Here is a 21809-nt window from a genome sequence, read left to right as displayed (position 1 = left end):
CTTCTAGTTTCTGTTCCATCATCACTATTGTTAATTATGTAGGTTTTGCTTCATTCTGCTGAGGTGGTTGTCCCGTCTACATGTTCCGCGACACCCCTTGCTTGAATTTATGGGGCGATGGATGTTAATGAGCTTTACTCACCCCCTACTCTCTCAGATGCGTTCAGTTTCCCTTCCAGAAAATTTCCTTATCCATTTCCATTAACATTGTCAGCTCTCTTCTGTTTAATAATAATTTACTTGACTGTTTTCAGCTTTTGCTGGTTTCCTTCAAAAGCAGAAAAGAAAACTAGTTATAACTGGAACTATGCTTTGAGATGACTTTTGCTTTCACTCTGTGTCAAGTGCGATGTGCAGTAGACTCCTATGTGCTTCCAGGGTTATGCTTTGTTGCCCTTGTGAACACACATGGGGGGGGGGGGGAGAGAAAATAAAAATGAAGCTTCAAGGGTTATTTTCTGTTTATATATAAGAGCAATGTACTGGGACCCATGAGGATAACTAAAAATGCTCCCTAGCCCTGGCCGGTGTGGCTCAGTTGGTTGGAGCATCATCTATGCACCGAAAGGTTGCCAGGTCCAGTCCCAGTCAGGGCTTATATCTAGGTTGCGGGTTCGATCCCCAGTACAGGAGACAAGCAATCGCTGTTTTTCTCACAAGAGCGTTTCTCTCTCTCTCTCTCTCCCCCACCTTCCCTCAGTAAAAACATATCCTCTGGTGAGGATAAGTAAATAAATAAATAAATAAGAGTGCTCCCTAGTGTGCGATATTTCTAATCACTCTAAAATTATTTGTAAAGGAAAGGTGTACAAAGAAAAAGTAAGAAACAGGACAATTTTTGAATTAGCCTATGCAGTGAGGCAGAACATAAAGATAAAATTCAAAAAGAACTTTAGTAGCCTCTTGGAACATTTCTGAAGAGGCGGTGATGTGGTCAAACCTAGATTTGAAACCATGCTTCATGGATTACTATTGATATCAACTTGGAGAAGTTATATTTCTTTGCCCCAATTATATTTTTTAATATTTTATCAGATATATTTCACATAGGAGTAAATATAAAACAAATTACAGTTAAAACCAATAGGAAGCACCAAGCTGCATATTTAAGTGAGAGTGTTCAGGTGCATGCTTCCAGAATACGAGCTAAGCATAGCTACTAGATAAAACTCTGATTTACTCTGCTTGATGGTTTTTCAAGTCTCCTTTCTGGAGTAGCCTGGGGAATGTCAGGGCCGGGGTGGGGGGGCGGCCAGGCACGGTGCAGTCGCCTGAGACAGGATGAGAGAGCTTTTCCCCAAAGGCGGCGTCTAGGCCCAGCATGGTCAGCAGCCAGCTCTGAGGGGGACGGCAAAAGGGGAGAAAAAGATCTCTGTGGGGAAAAGTGAGTATTCTCAGGGGACCAGGCAGCAGGGCTTTGAGGAGACGCAGGGGCGTCATAAATACCTGTCAGACGAGCTCCTTGTAGCTGGTCAGGCTCACGTCGACTTTGTCAGGTTCAAAGGACACAGCATGAGATCTTTGTGAGGCTGGCAGTCCTGCTGAGCCACACCATCCTGTAGGGACTGTTTGCTTTCTAAGACTGGAGCACAGCTCTCAGCCCAAGATCTCTCTTCATAATCATTCTGGGAATTATCTTTGTTTCTCTTGTGTTAAACTTTCTCTTTCCTATACCCATGACTTCATCTTTCGGGCTTACTTGTTTTGGTAGAACAAATTTTTCAGGAAATTCCTAAGAAATTTTGGGGGGAATCAAATGCTTGATCCCTTCCATGTTTGAAAGTATCCTTCCTATACCTTCCTATATGAAGGATAATTTAATTGAATATGAAATTCCAGGGTAAAATAACTTTTCCTTATGATTTTGAAGGCATTGTCGCTTTGTCTTCCGGATTTCAATGTTGTTCTTGAGTCTTCTAAATCCATTTTGATTCCTGATTGCTCCCATATATGTGATTTGTAGTTTGTGTCTGGAAGCTTGTTGAAGCTTCTGGTTATCCACAGAGCAGACATTTTCAATCTTGAGACTTCTGCACTTTGATCAGTGAACTGAATTATTTCTTTGATTATCCCCTGCCCCTGCTCTTTTTCCCTTATGTCTCTTAATAGAATCACTGTTATTAGCGCTAATTCAAAATTAATCCTTCCTCCCTCTCCTCCTTCCTTCCTCCCTCCCTCCCTCCCTTCCTTCCTCCTTCCTTCCTTGCTTCCTTTTGTCTTTGTCTCGTATTTTCCACTCCTTTAAGTAATTGCTTTCTCCTTTTGAAAATTTATTCAAATTAATCTTTCAAACTGAGGTTGATTTTCAGCTTTATTTCCAAGAAATATTTTAGCACTGCATTTAAAAAAAAAATTTTTTTTTTTTTACAGCGTCTTCTTCATATTTCATAGGTGCAAAAACTTCTCTTAGCTCTCAAAGGACATTAAGGTAGTTTTTCAGTGGTAGTTTTTTTTCTCTCTCAAAATTTTTTCAAGTTTTTTACTTTAGAAAACCTACTCTAGTTTCTATATTTCAAAGCAGAGAATTTACTCTGATATCTGGTAATCTTTGCTTGTCTTCTCTTAATAGTGAGAATCTGAAAACCTAATTAGTAGCTTTTATCATGTGGCTAGAACTTATCAATATCATTTTCTGTGTAAGACATTCTTGCTTTGCCATTTTATGGAAACTTAAGCCTCTCTTCTTGGAATGGTCATGTTTCAATGGCAGGCCTCTTTTGTTCTCTAGAAGATACAGGGCTGGCTATCAATATTCCGGGAATGAAGTGGGGAAAGAGGCCTGGGAACTCAGCATGTAGCATGAATAGGTTTGTCTAGTTGCTCTTACACTGAATGGTGTCTTATGATGCCCCATTTCCCCCTCTCCAGAAAGCTTCAAAACTGCTTATGTGGGGAAGAGCAGTCAGAGCACAGATGTGGAGTCACCTAAGGATTTGCCTGCTCCTTAAACATCCAATGCTTAAACATCCTTTTAAACCCCTGAACTCATCCCTGCTCTTTATACTCACCTCTAGATATCACAGAGATATCACCAGTTCCTGATCATTCTGAGGTGGTTTAAATAAGATGAATACTCAGCTTTCCCTGCTGTTGCATCTAGCTCTCTATGTAATGTTCCTATGGGTTAGTTGGATGGATTATTAAATATCATTAAGAATAACAAACTTTCAGCCACAAAAGTATCAGAAAATCAACCATCTGATAATTAATATAAAATTGGGTTGGCTACTTGGGAAGTAATTAAATATGAATCTAAAATGAGATTGTCAGAAAACTTACTGTTCCAAGTGAGTATCTTAAGAAATCTGGAGGATTTGTATAGCTTGAACTCAAAACCAGATGCAGCTCAATGATTCTTAGCTAAATTTCGCTCAGAGTTTTGCGGTTGACATAAAATCCCAATACAAAGGAGAAGCCCGGGAGTGTGAAACCAGATCAACCAAAATATGAGACTATTCATCGGAATACTCCCTGTCCTGAAACCACTAAGGGTCCCTTGACTCTAATTACAATGTGGTCTCATTCACTAAATGTGGGATGATCCTGTGATATATATATATATATATTTTTATTGATTCTGGAAACTTTTAAATCTTTATTAAATTCAGCATGTTTCAATTATAGAAAACATCCTTTAATAAAATGTATTGATCCATGTAACTCACAATATTTTAATACTGTCTTATAAAGAAATGTTAAGCAAGTCATGGATTATGTATTCCTGTTTCTATCTATAAACATGCAGACTGATGGAATAAACTTTCACTTTCACACACCGAAAAGAAACAGTTATAATAATTTTTTCAAACAAAAAAGAAAATAACAAAAACAAAACATATTTTTGAAGAGAACAACTATTTTAATATTTTAGGATGAAGATTAAAAAATTATGAGCATGCTACCAAAGATTTTGTTATATTACATATATTTATTGTGGAGGAATAAAATTCTTAAGTGTTTTATGTAACTAGAGAAAAATCAATGAGAATATAGGAATTTATATATTATATTCTAAAATTGCATGAATGTTTTCTATAACATATGATTCATTCTGCAAATTATTTTAAGTATAATTCTATTAATAGCCATAAAATAAGAGTAATGTTATCTAATTTTTCTATTACTTTTTAATCTTTCACCAAGAGTAATATATCCATTTGAGAATCATAAAGATTCTACTAGTCTAACATATGTTTTTAAGTAACAAAATAGCTAATAGAAACTAAAAATACATGTATGACATTAGGATTCTAAGTTATCAAGTTATCATTACTTATTTGAATTCTCTTCAAAGAAGAAAGAAAAAAATAGATGATTAGGAATACTAGTGTTTTATCACCTGTGCAGGACTCATTTAAGCATAAATGGTTGAGGGGTTCTGCTTTTGGCTGAGTTGGATTAACAGGGTCTGAGTTTCCTCTTTCTTCAGAAACAACTCAAACAAAACAAAACAAAGAATCAGAACCAGGCATGTTTTTATATTCATTAATTCCACAAGGATATTTAACACCTACTGTGTGCCAGAGGTTGAGTTAGGAGCTGAGTGTACAGCAATAAGCCAAGTAAAAATATTGCTGTTGTCAAGCTTAAAATCTACTGGGGAGACAGGAAGCAAATAATTACTTCTTAGGGGAAAAAAGCCACATAGGCCACCAATAACCACTTGTGGTTTTTGCCTAAGCAGGAACAGGTAAATCAGCTACCCTTTTATTGCTATAGAGTATATATGTAATATATTCTTAGACATCACTTTATTCCTCTTCTTAAAAACCTATACAACCAAGTAATTTTGTCTCTAATAATGTTATACATCATTAAGTATAATCACATTTCTCTATGACCTCCTTCCATGTACAAGACTTCACTGATGCAACCCATTTGGCGGAAAAATGACAGATTGAACCACAGATTGCACTTGAGTGAACTCTATAAAAGTTATACTGATTTAAAATATAAAGCAGTAAATTTGAGAAAGACATTTATTTGCTCAGCTACAAAAATCTCATATCTTTTATACTATGCAAACTGTGTCCTGTATCTCCTTTTTTTCCTCCATAGAGAAATTCTAAACAAATTTAACATAATATCAAGTTTTCTATTTTTTCTTCCTTTCCATTAAACATAATTTTTTTTTGGTATAAAATGTTCCTAAAGTTCTCCAAATTGAATATTGAATACACTGAAAATGTGCTATGACAAAAATCTTTCTTTAGTATCTAATAAAAATATGCAAACCCTAACCACTTAGGGTGAGTGGCTTCACTTTCACATCCTGAGTATAAGGACATACAGGTTATCTCTAAATTATAACCAGAGGAAGTGAGAATGGATTTCAGGCTTGGGGAACAGCTATTAAGGGGATAATAGACTTTTGATGTCTGCCTTTTCACAGTAGCACAATAGCTCATTCCTGTGACTCCTGACCTTTTAGTGTCTCCTAACCAAGTATTGGCATTAATCTACTGCTTATCTGTCACCCGCCACATTTGATAGTCCCAGTCTCTGTTTTCAATTATCAGTCATTAGAGAAGGCACTGAGCAATTTCAGAAGAAAACTACAAAACCTTTGACCTGTTTTTGTCAGACAACCACAAATATTCTCTGCAGATAAACTATCATTTCATTGTATTCAATATGTAAGGGAAGGTTCTTTGCTGTATATCGATTTACTGTAACCTCTGTCACCTCCAGGTGGTTGAAATGGACTTTTTTAGTTTTTAAACTTATGGAGCAGAAGAATTTAAGGTCATTCAGTAAAATCTGGTGAGATTAGTTGACTTCTAGCTGCCAGGCAATCTATAAAACCTACAGACATATCCACTAAAGAAAACATGAGAACTAAATATTTACCAAAAGGTGATTATCAGACAGCTGTGCCTTTACATTAATTTGTTGTAGGCAAACACACTTTCCTCAAATATTTGTATATAGTATGATTAAAATCCATTTTTACATATAAATATATTTAATCATCATTAAGTAATCATTTTTTATTAAACAAAATGAATTAATCGTGTATCATCTGTATTTATTCTAAACTGATTATTAAAATTTACTATTAATATTCAACACACAAAAGTTGAATATTTGTTTTAAATTTTAATTAATAATTTTCCTATATAAAATGCCTATAACAAAAAATAATAAATTTCTTTTTTACTTCAGTATGCATTATTGTCTTCAGGGATAAAATAACTAAGTGACTTCAGATTTGTTTAAGGAAGGGTTGTGTCAGAATCAGCAAATTTCACTGAACTGGTGGGCAATATATAAATGCCAAAGTACGTGCTCTTATGTTCTCTGCCTTGTAGATGTGAAATATCTAAACAAGGTATCTAATTATTTTCTATCTCTCTATTATTGTGGAAATCTAGGCTGAAGATTTTTTAACTTCACTATAATAATTATTTTTTAAAAACTAACAACATTAATCCCCTTTAATAAACCTATATTTTAGATAAATAAATTGACATTTGATAATCAAAATGCCATGTTTTAGACCAGGTAGCATTTACTATACAAAAAGTCCTCTTTGAGGTATGTGCAGAAATATAAAGATAAAAATCACATTCAGCAAAAACATGGACATTTCTCTGAGTTATTTATGGGGTAAATATAAGGTGGTGTAATAATTATAATGCAAGTGGAAAGTAATTAATATGATAGGTACTGCTTTTGGAGAATTCGCTATGTTCCAGACCCTATGCTAAGATTCTCTCTCTCAAAACAAATATCACTTAACCTTTATAACACATTGCAAAGTAGGCCTTTTATCATCTACTTTCATTTTAAAGATGTAGAAATAAAGACAGAGAGATAATGAGGAGATTTCCTAATACTGTACCACACTCTTTATTCAGTTAGGGAACTAAGATTGAATTCCAGTTTTCCTCACTTCAAATTCGGGACTCTTAACTCTGGGACACATCATCTCCATTATCAAAAGGGGAGACACAGAAAAAGTGCTATTGGGTTCCCAGCAGGAAAATTCATTTGGATGGGAATTGTCAAAGTTGTCTTTGTGGGCTTAGAACTAGAAATATTAAGTAGAGGTGGAAATTAGATCTCTGAAAATGAGGAAAACATTTTAGTTACAGGAAAGGGTGAGCAAAACTATCAGGTTAGGAAAAGGAGATAATTATTGAGGAATCAATTCATTCTACTTTCTTTCAAAACGATTTGAGCGTTGACTATGTGCTTGCCTGTGCTAGGTGATGCTGATTTAAAAAAAATAAGTTCCTGTCATTAGTTTCTATAGAATGTATCAATGGGATGGGAATACTGGAAAATATTGGTCAATTCCCAGAAAATTCTTACTATACCCCATATTCCACCTGACCACCTAATCCCACAATGTGCATTGACAAAGAGCTATTTATTATTTACTATTTTGGCCATAAGCTACCACTGTTCTATCTATATGAACTCTTTTCTATACCTGGGGTCATTCTTTAATACCAAGTTCAAAATGACCTCCTTTTGAAGCATCCTGCATAATGTTTTGCTCTATTTTATCCTGTCTTACATTACGCATATCCCTCATAAGCCTCCCCACAATTATATCATACCTGTATTTTTCCGTGTCTGTTTTTCTTATCCTGAGCTCCTATCTTTTTCCTTCTTATATCTCCTTAACTATTAGGATTTGGACCAGTTAGCAAATAAATATTTTGGGATGGAATAAATGTAGAAGTAGCAAAGGAGCTGTTTTAGGATGATCAAGATTAGTATATACGGAAGGAGAGAAAGAGAAAAGAGCCTCCTGACAGACAGGAGATGGACTGAACCTGTCCTCCAGCTTGGAGTTGCTAGGAGCTGGCCCAGCGCTCGCAGTTCTGTGGAACATACTGGACAAGACCGCTCTGTGACCAGAAGGGCCAAGTCAGTAATAGGAACATTTCAATATGATCTGAGCACAGATTAAAAACAGCACTGTTCGAATCTTGAAAATGACCTTTTCCCGGATAATATTAGTGACTGTTGCTGCTTTGCCAATTCTACTTCTTTATTCCGCTTCTCTTCTTCCTGATTCATGGAAAAATGTATTAAAATACCAATTTTTACCTTTGCTGTCTGACAGCACCCAGTTCCAGAGCAAAACCCTGCCTCTTTGAATCTTTGCCCAAATCACACTACATAATCCCAATGAATTCTAACACCCCTTACCCAGGACCTTTATGTTGAAACAAGTCAATCCCGACTGTGTTCATCTATGGGTGTGTTTCCAGTGTTCAATTGTCCAGAGCACTGAAACAAGCTAGAGAGAGAAATTGAACGCACGGGAGGAACATTTGTAAGAATGAGCACAGGAAATTGAGAGCAAGGCTCAAGTGGAAACACTGGCCTTGGAATGAAAGAGGAAAACTTTTGCCCTGAGACAGAAGTAGCAGTCATTAATAGTTGAAATTCTGGTGCACGGAACATTACATTTGGAGTCATAAGACCTACATACTATTCCTGGCTTTGTAGTTAACTTACTATGTGGCATTGAGGAAGTTTTTTAAAATTTTAATCTGTGTTATGGAGAAGATAATGGAGGATCTACCTTATTGCATCAAATAAAGGAGAAGAAACAAAAATTTGAACTAAATTAATTTTATGAAATCAACAGTTTTATTGTTATCATTTATTAACTTAATAATTAAATATATCAATTTTCATACCAATGTTTGATACATATAGGTGTTCTCATTATAGTATTCTAAATAACCATTAAGGGCTGAGTGCTGAAGCCATCCAATCTAAGGAGGTAAGACCATGAGACACGGTCATTCCAATTCCAAAGCTCTCTTTATACAAGACTTCACTTTTTTGTGTCCCTAAATTGGTTATATTTTTTATTTATTTATGTTTTAATCCTCACCTGAGGATATATTTTTAATGATTTTAGAGAGAGAGAGAAACAGAGAGAGAGAGAGAGAGAGAGAGAGACATCGATGTGAGAAACATCAACTGGTTGACTCTCGTACATGCCCCAACCAAGACTGAACCTGTAACCTGGTTATGTGTCCTCACTGGAATGCGAATCTGCGACCCTTTGGTACATGGGATGACTCTCCAACCAACTGAGCCACAGCAGCACAGCAGCCAGGGTGAAATTGGTTATATTTAAAAATATATATATTGGATCTTTAATTACATTTTGTAAATTTCAAATTATATGCACTGTATTTTAAATTGATTCAAAAATTAATTTGTTTATCCTATTACAATATTTAAATTATTTAACCATTTCACCTTTTGAGATTTTCCTTCTGTATAAAACTGTATTCATGAAGCATTTATGAGTATAAGTAAGAGTATTTTAACTATAGAACATTTGAAAGTCCACTAACATTGTTCTTTGAAACAAAACATTCATGGGGATGATTGCTCCCCTCCAGGTCACACTTTGCTATGGTGTTTAGAGGCTGTTAGGGTCCCTGGAATCTGGAGTTTACCACACTCTCTGGAATGGTTATCCATTCAAAGAAACATGTAATGTGCATTTGCTGACCAATGAATAGATCTTTATAGGACCAAGTTTATGTTTCTCAGTGGGCTAGTTGGTGAAGATGTCTTGTGAAGTGACACATTTTGGCAGATACATGATATATTTGCTTTTTTTCTTTTACTTTAAAATGCAACAGAGATAAGTAATAATTCTATGAATAATCTCTTAATGATTTTTTGCACTCAGCAGCAAACAATGATGTGTATTCTTTCAACAGCTGGTGAGGCTCCTGGGAGAATGCTATCTTTGCCTTGCAGCTACTGCTTCTATTTGTGTCTTCCAAGTTGCAGCCCTGTGTGGGAGATTAAGATTGATTGCCCATGAATGCATCTCCTAAAAAATGCAGATAAATCACTAAAGAGATAAAACTGCAATCCTCTGTTAATTACTTTCACTCTTCAGATATTGTGGACATAAAAATATTTAGTCCTGACATTTCTATCCCATTTCTATTAATGATAAAGTCATTCAGAGAGGTGTTTGTTTAGAAATAAGAGAGACTGCAATCAGTCATTAACTTCTGTTAAGCTATATCGCAACAATAAAAGGCTTCAGTGTATGTTTTTAACCACAAGAAGCTTAATCTTTGCAGAACTTCGGCAATTTAGAGCACTTAGAGTGTAGTTTGATGCTTATATAAAGGGAATCCTGTTTCTTTTCACTGCCAGCCCATTAATCATGGAATGTGAGTCTTTTGATTCATATTTTATCTCTTGTATGCTTTGATGTTGCCACTTTTAAAAAACCAAAATACAATAATAAATTCATCCTCTGGTTCTGTCAGTGTAGGTGAGCTTTCCGTTGTTTTAGGTAGTTCACATGGATGGGAAAGTTTGGAATACACAGAAACCTGCTTCCTAGAAGGAAAAGGAAGTATATTCACCACCATGGCTATGACTGTTTTGAGTGGTGAGCTGAATGAATAATGCTGAATTTTTGATGGTTTATTTTCAGTGAGGCTGGGTGTATGTATATGCTGTAGTGACTCTTTTTAATTTTTGTAGAGGGCACTCTTGGCAATCATCAACTCAAATAATTAAGCAACCTTATGTCGATGAGCTTATTTTATTTTAATGGTGATATCATTGGTGTACACTTAAAATAAGCATGTATCATATATGACAATGGGAGAAGAACATGCGGCATTAAGTATCATGTATGTGCGGCTGTTTGGCAAAATATAGCCTTTTGATCGTGTTAGATATGTAAGCAGATTTGAAAATGGCAGTCTAGGCTGGTCATTGTGTACTCTTTTTAATACAATTTTCATAGGTGAATTGATTGGAACAGGATGTGTGTTGTAAATCTAGTTATATTTGTTCCTAAACTCTCTTTTCCACTTCACATGAGGGAAATGGTGTCTGTGGCATGGGATAAGCAAATGGCCTCCACTAGAGATAAGCATTAACCTTCTGATCATAGTATGTTTTAACACTTTTTCACTCTATCTCCCTGACAAGTCCAGGTTCTCCCTTGAATGAGCTAACTCTCCTGCTGTCTTGTTTTATTTGTTTTTCATCATTTTGTCCAGGAATTAAGAGAGTCTTTTCTCCCACCAAATAGGAATGCAATTGTGGTTTTTATGGGTTCTTTCACATTTTCATCTAGTAATATTATTAGAAATGATAGTAAATATTTTTTAGGAACCTCATGGTGGTTAGTTGATATAACATGTAAATTATAGAGTGAATTGAAAGGACCAAATATTTAACACAATATGAATTTAAAAACCAAGAATAGTAGACATTAAATTTTATTAATGCTTTTAAGCTTCCCAAGCCATTTACAATTGCAATGGGTTAGAGCACACTGTAATATACAGAGAAAGAGAATACTTAATACTGACCCTAATCATTACAATATAAAGAAGGCATGGGTAGCTCCTATAAAAAGCTTGCACTTAAGGAATACAAAATGTGTGTGTATATATTTTTTTCATCTGTTTTAGGAGTGTTGTTTTTGGTAGTGTGTATGGTAGGGAAAAGGTTGAAGTATGAAGGGTTCCAGATGGTGAATTACAATTATTTTAAAATATGGTTGTAGTAAAAGAATGACCTCACATGCTAGTATAAATATTAGATAATATTAATTCAAGTTATGAATACAATCATTGTTTATTCATAAAAATTTTCTTAGATAAGATATAGAATTAATATTAAATAAGTAAATACAGTACAACATTTGCTAAGACTGTCTGGAAGGAGTGAGTTCTAGAAGAATGAGAAGAGTTCAGAAAGTATGGCATCTACAGTAGAAGCATCATAGAGGCGAGTGAAAGTATTAGAAGAAGACCAACTTTCCTGAGTGATAATTAGATAAAACTAACTAACTAACTAACTAACTAACTAACTAACTAAACTAAATCCAGGGAAAACAAACAAGCAAAGTGCTGTGATGTCCAGGACTTAGGAATGGAAATCTTGATCCTGGGATCAAACCTGTTCTCTCCAAATTATACATTGTGGTTTCTTGGGCACGCTATAGAATCTTATGGACATAAGTTAGGTTGTGTGGATTAAACCAACTATGCGCCAAATAAATGAGAGTTAAATAAATTACTATGTCTTTAGTCAATGGGGAAAGCAGCAAAGATGCTGAGTAAAGAGACAGAACCTGATTTGATCCATTTACACAGTTTTTCTCTCAACCAATATTGATTAGGAGACATCTTTGAATTAGGCAATATATTGTGTTAGATGTTAATTATATACTGATGATCAAACCCCTGATTTTCCACCCTATTTGCCACTTTTTTTGTGTACTGCTGAGAAACATTGCTTAAATACACTAACAATGAACTAGTCTCTAAGTACAGAACAGCAGGATGTCATGATGTAGGTGGTATGGACATTGAACAAAGATTTATAATGAGCTTTAGAAGACAGACATCTGTTCCCACCTAGCTGTCATCACCCAATTTCTTATTCTTAAATCAGGGGTGTTAATATTTGGCCCTCCCTAGCATGACTCTTTGAGGTAACTGAGATTGCCTTGTGAATATTTGTGAGCATCATTAGGAGCGCAAGGTTCTAGAAATACAAGTTTTATTCCATGACTCACTCCAACATGTCCCATGAAATTTACTAGTGAAATTATAATTCAAAGCAGTAGGATATAGGATTTTGAATCACTGGACAAATCTGCACTGCAACTTTATTCTGTGTGGTATATTTAATATAAATTTTTATGAAACTCTTTGAAAATTTGCCCCCTTAAGGGGTTAGGTTAAATAGCCTGGATTATAAAACTGAAATTTTATAATAACAGTTGAAATTCTAGCTTTCCACTTTATTACACTAACATCTCACAGGGGATTCCAGAACAGTAGATGACTTTACATAATATGAATTCAAAACTCATCTGCATTATCCAGGTGCATGCTTTAGATTGGATCCCAACAAACTCATGCCTCAGCCCTTATTTCTAGAACTATAGTTATTTTGGTCCTAATTTCAAATATAAAATTGATTGCTAATGAAAAATTAGATAATGATTGTTACCACTTAGAATTTTCAATATTGACTTTCAGAATAGAGAAAATATATTTCTGAATGGCTGGTTGGCGTACGTGCCATAAAGTATGGAACTCCTCAAGCAGAGCTGGGACAGTGCCACCTCGTCGCACAAATGAACATTTCTGGAGCAAAGCAATAAATATTCATATTAAAGTGGAATAAATAGAAACTTGAAATGACCTCAAATCGGTTAATTTCCAGCTTTTCTGCCAAATGAACTTGAAGCCAAACTCTGCGTTTTCAGAGCTTTCTGGATTTTGAACTTGTGAATGTGACGTTTTAGATCTTTATTAAAGCATAAATACTTCATAAATTAGGACAAAGTAATAAATAGTCTTTAAGCAGAAGCAGTATATTTGGCATTTAAGATCCACAGCCTGGTGACATCGAAAGCTTGGGTTCAACTCTTTGGCAAGGAGTTTACCCTCTATGCCTCCTCGGTTTCTTCATCTTCAAAATGAGGACAATGGTGGAACCTACCTCAGAGGTTGTCATGAAGTGTGATATGTTAATGTTTAAAAGTACTTAGGACAGTGCCTGGCATCTAAATAAGTGCTATTTAAAGCTGTTTCATGTAAAACATGATTGTTTCATAATGTCATCTACTTTAAGTTAAGATCAGAAAAGAACAAGTTTACATCGAATTAAATTTAGTTCCCTGTAAACAAAAGCTGTGGCTGGTTTTAATATTCATACATGTGCTTTCAGTGACTAGATGCCCAGTTTCTAGGTATTTTCTACCCTTACACGTTCCCTCACAAATGGCTCAATCAGGAGAATGGACAAATGGAAAAAAGGGGCCAAGTTCATGGCCATCTCCACTGTTGCCAGCAGAAGTTTAGCGCAAAAAAGAGGTTTAAATTATGGACCAAAATAGGATTCTAAAAATGAGGGTATCATCCCTATTTAAGGAAAAGTGTTTTAAATAATCTCCCTGGGAATAGACCTCTCTTAGGACTAAGATAACGATATTTTTAGAAAACAGAACTTTTTGAATCCTGTGAGGAGTGTTAGTGTGAGCCAGGCAGCCCAAGAGAGCACCGTCCCGGTCAAGCTCCATAGGACAAAAATGCCTCCAGGCATAGCTTATATTTTTCTCTTTGCTGCCCTAGGTGTCTGTGGTGGGGGCGGGATGAGCTCCTGGTTCTCCTAACCACTGCCCACTCTTCTGGGAAAAGTAAACCAGAGATTATTTTGGATGCTGAAGGCAAAGGATCGTGGGTGCCTTTGTCAGGAGCTTCCTCTCAGATGTGGAACCCGCCGGGCACCGGGACGCCGATGCCTAGCAGCCTCCCTCGCAGTCAGTCCTGGGTGGCAGTGACCTTCGCCTTCTTAAGCTTAGCCCCTTCTCTAGTCAAGGATCCCTCGTTTCTCATATCTATAGCAATGTTGACATAATTTCAATTAAACTCCTAAAGATATTTTTGTATTTTAATCCAATTTTTGAACCTGGTGAATGTATTTATACAACTTATACATTTTTTTATTTTCTTGAAACACAGTTTTAGCAATGAGACATGTCACTGGAAACATTTAAAACATCACTGTAGGCTATAATTGTGAGACACCGCGCACGCAGTGTTTTGCAGTGGACTTTCTGTTATCCTGTTCTGTATTATCCTACATAACTGAGATTTTGAGAAACTTACCAACACTGAGAAACTTAACTCCATCAAATGTATCACATCACTGCAAATGAACCCTTGGAACAGATGGTTTTGTAAGAAAGTTTTTGGTACCCAGTAGATACAGACTGTATCAAATAATAAACTTCTTTACAAAGCCAGATTAATAATATACAGGACACCTACTCTGCGAAATTCTTCAACATCCCTTAACATCCCTAAAGGCAATGTCCTCTGACTTTATTTGAAGGGAAGGTTGCTGAATGGGGGAAATATATTCCCCTCTCGATTCTGAGGAAGAGCAGAAAGAGGTGTTTGGGGGGCTTTGTGCAGTATACAGGTAAAGAGGTTGCACTAAACAACCTATGAGAACTAATGGAAGAGCATTTAAAAAAAACACATTTCATTTGCTGAAAGGGGAAGACATTTTAGAAATCATCTTTATTCTGAAAATGAATTTGGTCTGTGTACTTCACCTCTAAAGTGTCATCAACACTGTCCTTATGTGCCCACGATTTCTCATTCTTTCTTCTTATTTTCCTCCCTTGGCTGTGCTAAATATCACCACCAACTTCCCCTGGAGCTCTGGAAGGTTCTATAACATATTCCTAGATCCTGTATGAACCTTCTGTGTTCTGGTACTGGATACATACTAGTAATCACTTCACAACCTTCACTTTTAAGAGACATTTTTGGATAGCCTTTCCATTTAGGATCCAGGCATTTGTACAAAACCACAGAAGTTATATTGCTTTTGAACTAAAGGTTGTTGGTTTGTGGAGTTTCTCTCAACTGGAAACACGTATGAGTCTGTGGTTTTAGTGTTTTCCCAGTTTTATAATATCCTGCGTGTTTGTTTTAATTGCAAAGCTGGAGAATTTACCGTTAATTTCCATATTTTATAAAGGGCTCACTTTTTCCTCTCCTTTCTTCTTTTTCTTTTTCAGTTGAAAGAGACAAAGATTTTTCTCACCAGCGAAGGCATTACAAAGAATTCCGCTTTGATCTTACCCAGATCCCTCACGGAGAAGCCGTCACAGCAGCTGAATTCCGGATATACAAGGACCGGAGCAACAATCGATTTGAAAATGAAACAATTAAGATTAGCATATATCAGATCATTAAGGAATACGCAAATAGGTATGGGCTTTATATCTAACTTATTTTAGCAAACAAATGTGATCTATCAAATCACTTTTTGGGGTGTAATGGCCAGGTACAGGCACATTAAGAGTAACAGATCTGAAAAGTGTCTTCTACATTCCCCAGCTTTTCCCTACTCCTGACACCAATCTCTGTGCGCTATATGGTCCCTTGCTTGCCCACATGTGCTTTCCAGGCCTCATGTCATTTTGTAGATGAGAAAACTTCCATTTTATTTTGCACACAGGAACTTCATAATCATATGATTTAAATCATTTGGTGTTTTTTAAATTGGAGAAGAGCGACTTTGGTTTTCATTGGCATTAAGTGTAAATTGTGTCATTATGTGTATTTTTTTAAATTAAATGTATTGGGGTAACATTAGTTAATAAAATTAATAGGTTTTAAGTGTACAGTTCTGTAATACATCACCTGTATATTGCATTGTGTGTTTATCGCCCAAAGTCAAACCCTGTCATAATATATTTGACCCTTTTACTCTTTACTGTCTTCGCCACACACCCCTTTTCCTCTAGTAACCACCATATTGTTGTCTGTGTTTATGAATTTTTGTTTGTTCATTGCTTTGGGTCAAAGAAGAAATAAAAGGAGAGATCAAAAGACACATAGAGACAAATAAGAATAACAATACAACATATCAAAACTTTTGGGATGCAGCAAAAGCATAATAAAAGGAAAGTTTATATCATTATAGGTCTATCTCAAGTAGCAAGAAAAATCCCAAATAAAAAAGCTGACATTACACCTTAAAAAACTAAAAAAGGAAAAACAAATGCAACCCAACAGCAGCAGAAGGAAGAAAATAATAAAAATTAGAACAGAATTAAATAAAATAGAGAACAAAAAGACAGTACAAAAAACTAATGCACCAAAGAGCTGGTTCTTTGAAAAGATTAATAAAATTGACAAACTTCTGGCTAGACTCACTAAGGAAAGAAAGAGAAAAGATTCAAACAAAATCAGAAATAAAAGTGGAGAAATTATGATGGACACCACAGAAATACAAAAAATCATACAAGAATACTGTGAAAGACTATATGCCACCAAATTCAATAACCTAGGAGAAATGGACAAGTTCTTAGAAATATATAATCTTCCTAGACTGAATCACAAAGAACTGGAAAATCTAAATAGAACGTTGTGTGTTTTGATGTAAGACATTGTATTTACAATAGGTCTGACAGTTTACCTGTGTCTTCTATTTCTAGAATGTTTAATTCAAAATGGTATAAAAGTGAACAGAGAATCTGAAATACTAAATGTATGGAAATCTCAGTTGATAGTTGTGGCAAATTAACCATTAAATAAAAGAGTAAAGCAGGGAGCTTAGCAGAGTTCTCAGACCATTCACTCAATGATAAAATTGCTTGGGTAACACCTTGACAGGTGATTTGCCACCTTTGTTGGGCAGCTTTTACATTTTCTTTTAACTTTTATTGAAATGTTATGTTGAGATGAGATCCATCTCCGGTAGCTTCTATTCATTAGATCTAGCCCTTCCCTTTGGTGAAATACTGTGTCTTTTTTTGGATAAGACAGATATTTAAAGACAGCTATCATGTCTCCTCTAAGGCCCCTTTGTCTCCTTGTTGAATATTTCTAGTTCCTGACGTTTAGATTTTTCTTGGTCTTCTGGAGTGCCAGAGTTTCCCAATGGCTGCTCCGTGGAACGTTAGCCCTCACAATAAACAGTCTAAGGTCAAGTGCATTTGAAAAGTCTACCTGTTAGACCATCCTCTAGAAGACTCACAATGCATATCAGAATATTAAAGTCTTGGAAAGGCTTTATAATAAAGAAACCTAGTCTTGCTCAAATTTATTTGACTACAGAATCTTTTTCTTTGGGTGCGTAATAATATCCTATGAAACACTGGTTCAGCAGGGCACACTTTAATAAATACTGATCTATATACACTATTATTTTTAAGAGCAGTAATTCCAAGGCAGAAAGTTCTATGGTCCTTTATCAGTTGTAACACTTACTAGTTATTTGTCTGTGGGTGAGGTTTTTGTTGCTGTTTTTTTTAAAATCTCAATCCAGTGGTTCCATTTATAAAATGGGGACACTAATTTGTTTTTCTCAGAGACAGGGCCTGACATATTACAATAGATTGTTTTTAATAATGAATAATGATGTCATCTTTCAAAATACAGTGACAAAAATTGAAAATAATACTCCAAATATATTTCTGTGTCTGTTTTCCCCCTTGGACTGTGAGCTCCTAAAAAAGGGATAGTGTCTTAAGTAATTTTATTTATTTATTGTTTTATCCCCACACTACAAATTTGTTTGGTATGATTTAAAGTTTTGAAATCATTATTACCCATGACTGCAGTACTACTTCTACTAACATATTCTAAAATTCTTGAATTTGCTTCATTTTTGGTCATTCACGTTATATTTTTATGCATGTTGAATTTGTACATGCTTACTTAACATTCAAAGTGGGTTTTGTTTGTTTTTTTACAAAACTATTGGTATGTCAGGTCTCTAACCTCTGGAATATATTTGCTGATTTTTTAAATCTATATACAAACTTTTACATTTATCATGAATAAAGGTCCTAACTTTTATTGAAGTCCATTGTTCTGTCTTCGCAGAATATTTTTTAATGTCATCCATTGAACTAGCTATCCCTTTGAGCTTTTCTAAGTTTGTGAATTGTATAACTTAAGACAACAATGATGAGAGAAAGGACTAATAGAAGAGTCTATTCACAGTTATTTGTAGATTTATTGTGAATGAATCCACGCAGATTTTCATTAATAATACATTTCAGAATATTGGTGAGTATTGATCCTTAGCTTATCAGACTTCATAATATTGGGAAATTAAATTTCTCTTAAAAATGGGACTACTATATATCTTGAAACTTTGATATTTCCAATAATACCAATTTTAAAAATATTACTCTCATTTTTTCTACAACTACATCTGCATGCTCTTTTAGTACTGTTGGGTATAATTTAGCTAAGTCTTCATATATTTAAAAAAACTTTTTTTAAGTTAAATTTATTGGGGTAATATTAGTTAATAAGATCATGTGGGTCTCAAGGACACACACAATGCAATATACAGATCATGTGTCGTAGAAATGTATTCTTCATGTATTTAAGCGTGTTTAAATCTACTCTAAGATCTAAGATTTTACTGATATTTTCCCTAATTTTTTAGAGAGAGAGAAAGGGAGAGGGAGGGAGAGAGAGAGAGAAACATCAATGATGAGAGAGCCATTGATCAGCTGCCTCCTGCACGCCCCCTGCTGGGATCCAGCCCACAACTTGGGCATGTGCCCTGAGGGGGAATTGAACGGGAATCTCCTGGATCATACAGGTCGATGCTCAACTGCTGAACCACGCCAGTTGGGCTATTTTCCCTAAATTTTTGAAAAATGATTTCTAAAATCTTAAGTACATGTATATCTTCAACTGGTGTTCTCTTGCTTTGCCATTCCAAACTCTAGGGTGGCATAGATTGAATAGATTCTATCCAGTGTACAGAATATTATTTTGAAAAATTCAATTCAGTATTAATTCAAGTCCACCAAGTTCACATTTTTAAACATTTGCTATTAAATATTGTGGCTGAATTATTATTTTCATCCTTGTAAGGTTACGCTATGCCTATTGTCTTTTGTGGTGTTTGCTTTTGCTAATGTGCATGGCTTTTGTCTCCAATTATCTTTTTCAATCTCTGAAACATACAAACTCAAACATACATACCCCACATTTCAATTTTACATACCATTGATCAGGTGAGAGAATGTCTAGCAAAATGCTTTCTTTGTCTTTGAAATAATCATTCATTCATTGCCAGGTATTCATTAATCTGCAGTGTTAAGAAAATGCAATCTGCGTATCATGCCTCTAGATCTAGGATTCACTTTTTGCACTTTGTTTTCTTTTCCAAAGGAAGTTATTTAAGGGACAGAAAATATAGAAACAGCACAAATGCCTCTCAGGATATTTCAGGTTTCTACATAGGATTTTAATGTCACCATAAAAAAAAAAAAAAAAAAAAAAGGTAATGTACAGCAATAAGAGTGCAGACTTTGGAATTTACACATGGGAAAATTGCTGTGCACCTTGGAGTTTCTGTTTATAAATCTGAAAAGAATAGAAGGAAAAATAAGCATTTTAGAACAGTAAATGATATTTCCAATCTTTGGGCAGGACTAATGCTTATCACAGTGCAGAGATCATAGTTCATACTAAATACATTGGTCAATATATAGCTATATAGTTTAATAGGGCATTTATTCACTAGGGTTTAAAGTTTTGTGTGCATAGCCTAACCATAGTAGGAGGTGATTATAGTAACAATAGCGAACATTTGCTGACACCTGCTTTATGTAAAGATGAAGTAAGCAAAAATGATGCCCAGTGCGTTTACTTAATGAAAAATTATATGATGTTTGATTCATTTAGAAGGAATTGCTGTGTTTTTGCATCTAATAATGAAATTAACGCCACCCAACTTAACAGCATTACTATCGGAGCTATCTGTGAACTTGTCCCTGAAGACACGTTTTTAGATAAATAGTCAAATTTTTCTATAAAATACAGTTGACAAGGTATGAGGATTGGAGACTGCTTATCTGTAATTTATTTTACAGAAATATCAGAGATTTGGGCAGGTGAGACAAAAGTTCATGTATAAATAGTTATCCCAATATTGCTGTTTACAATTGCATAAATTGAGAACGCCAGTTTAAACAGAAGAGGAAAAGTTACACTCCAATTCCTGGAAAATTGAAATGCTATACTTTATACAGCAAGTAGAAATTGTGTTTTAAAAATATTTAGTAACCTTGGAAAATGCTCAGCCTGTAATGTTAATTGACCCAAAGCAGGAAACCTAATTATACACATTATTATATTAATTTTAAATCAATTCATGTGGAAGAATCAAGTGCTCATTACAGGCTTGTGGGAAATTTTAAATTTCAATTCTTTCCCCTTTTCTGTACTTTTAAAATTTTTATAATGAAAATTGTTTTTATCATGAGAAACTTGCATAATTAAATATAGTTGAGAGAAATGATAATGAAACAACTTTTTATCGCATATCCCTTTGTAAATTAGTATTCCCACTTCCCCAGGTAGAGAGGTGCAAAAATCAAAACAAAACAAAAGTCAGAATTTAATAATAAATTGCTCTTGATTTTTCTTAAGCTATGGAAGGCTTTCTTCCCTCGCAGAAAATGAATATAAATAATTACTGTTTCTTTTTTCCTTTATTCTATGGAAAAATTTTCTGCCTACTGGGAAGCTCGACTTCAATTTTCTGAAAGTGAGGAGAAATAGATGAAAAATAATTCATTTTTATATCATGTGATCACAGTTAGAACTGAAAAAATTTTAATTTGAAAAAGTAATTTTAAAATCTGATTGTTCCTATTATTTGTTTAGTATTGATTATCTGTGGTTTCATATATTTCTTAAATCAAGAAGTAAAATGGAGGTAAGGAGAAGAAACTAATACCTTTGGCCATCTTCAAAGCTAGGGTCACCTCTTAAAACATTTTCTTCAAACTTGTGGGTCTTATCTACTTAGTGTTTTGAATTAAACTCAGAAACAATTGAAAAGTCAGCACAGACTATACTCTTTAATGCATTACGCTTAACAATGCATATGTGTGTGTATGTATATGCATATATTTTGAATCCTTGCAATATTTTAAACTGATTTTTTTTAGGTATAATTTATATTCAAGACATGGATCTATTAACCATCTAATCTATGAATTCTTTGACAGTGTTATGTAACCAAATAAGAGAAAACCTATGATGTCATCTTTTTTCATACTTATTTATCTTAGGGAGGCTTAAAACTCTTAAAATTATTATTTTATTTTACCATCTCCCACCTCCCCCATTTATCCTTACTCATATTTAAATGTGTGCAATTTAAAGGAGTGTTCTGATATTTATCCAAATCTTTATTTTTCTTGGTCAAAAGTTAACACACTTTGCATCATTTCACTTATTTAATCTTTTCATAAAGGCTGA

The 21809-nt window shown here is 34.7% G+C and overlaps 1 protein-coding gene across 1 annotated transcript in view; it reads left to right on the top strand.

The window, feature by feature from the left end:
- Positions 1 to 21809, top strand: part of BMP5 (bone morphogenetic protein 5) — a 109298-nt gene that overhangs the window by 41985 nt on the left and 45504 nt on the right. Inside the window, exon 2 of the mRNA XM_081140781.1 lies at positions 15581 to 15773. Within this exon, the coding sequence (XP_080996907.1) occupies positions 15581 to 15773 (193 nt within the window). The remainder of the gene's footprint in view (positions 1 to 15580; positions 15774 to 21809) is intronic.

This window comes from Miniopterus schreibersii, assembly GCF_964146895.1.
Source record: "Miniopterus schreibersii genome assembly, chromosome: 6".
Taxonomy (NCBI): domain Eukaryota; kingdom Metazoa; phylum Chordata; class Mammalia; order Chiroptera; family Miniopteridae; genus Miniopterus; species Miniopterus schreibersii.
This window is presented reverse-complemented; position numbering and strand designations above follow the sequence as displayed.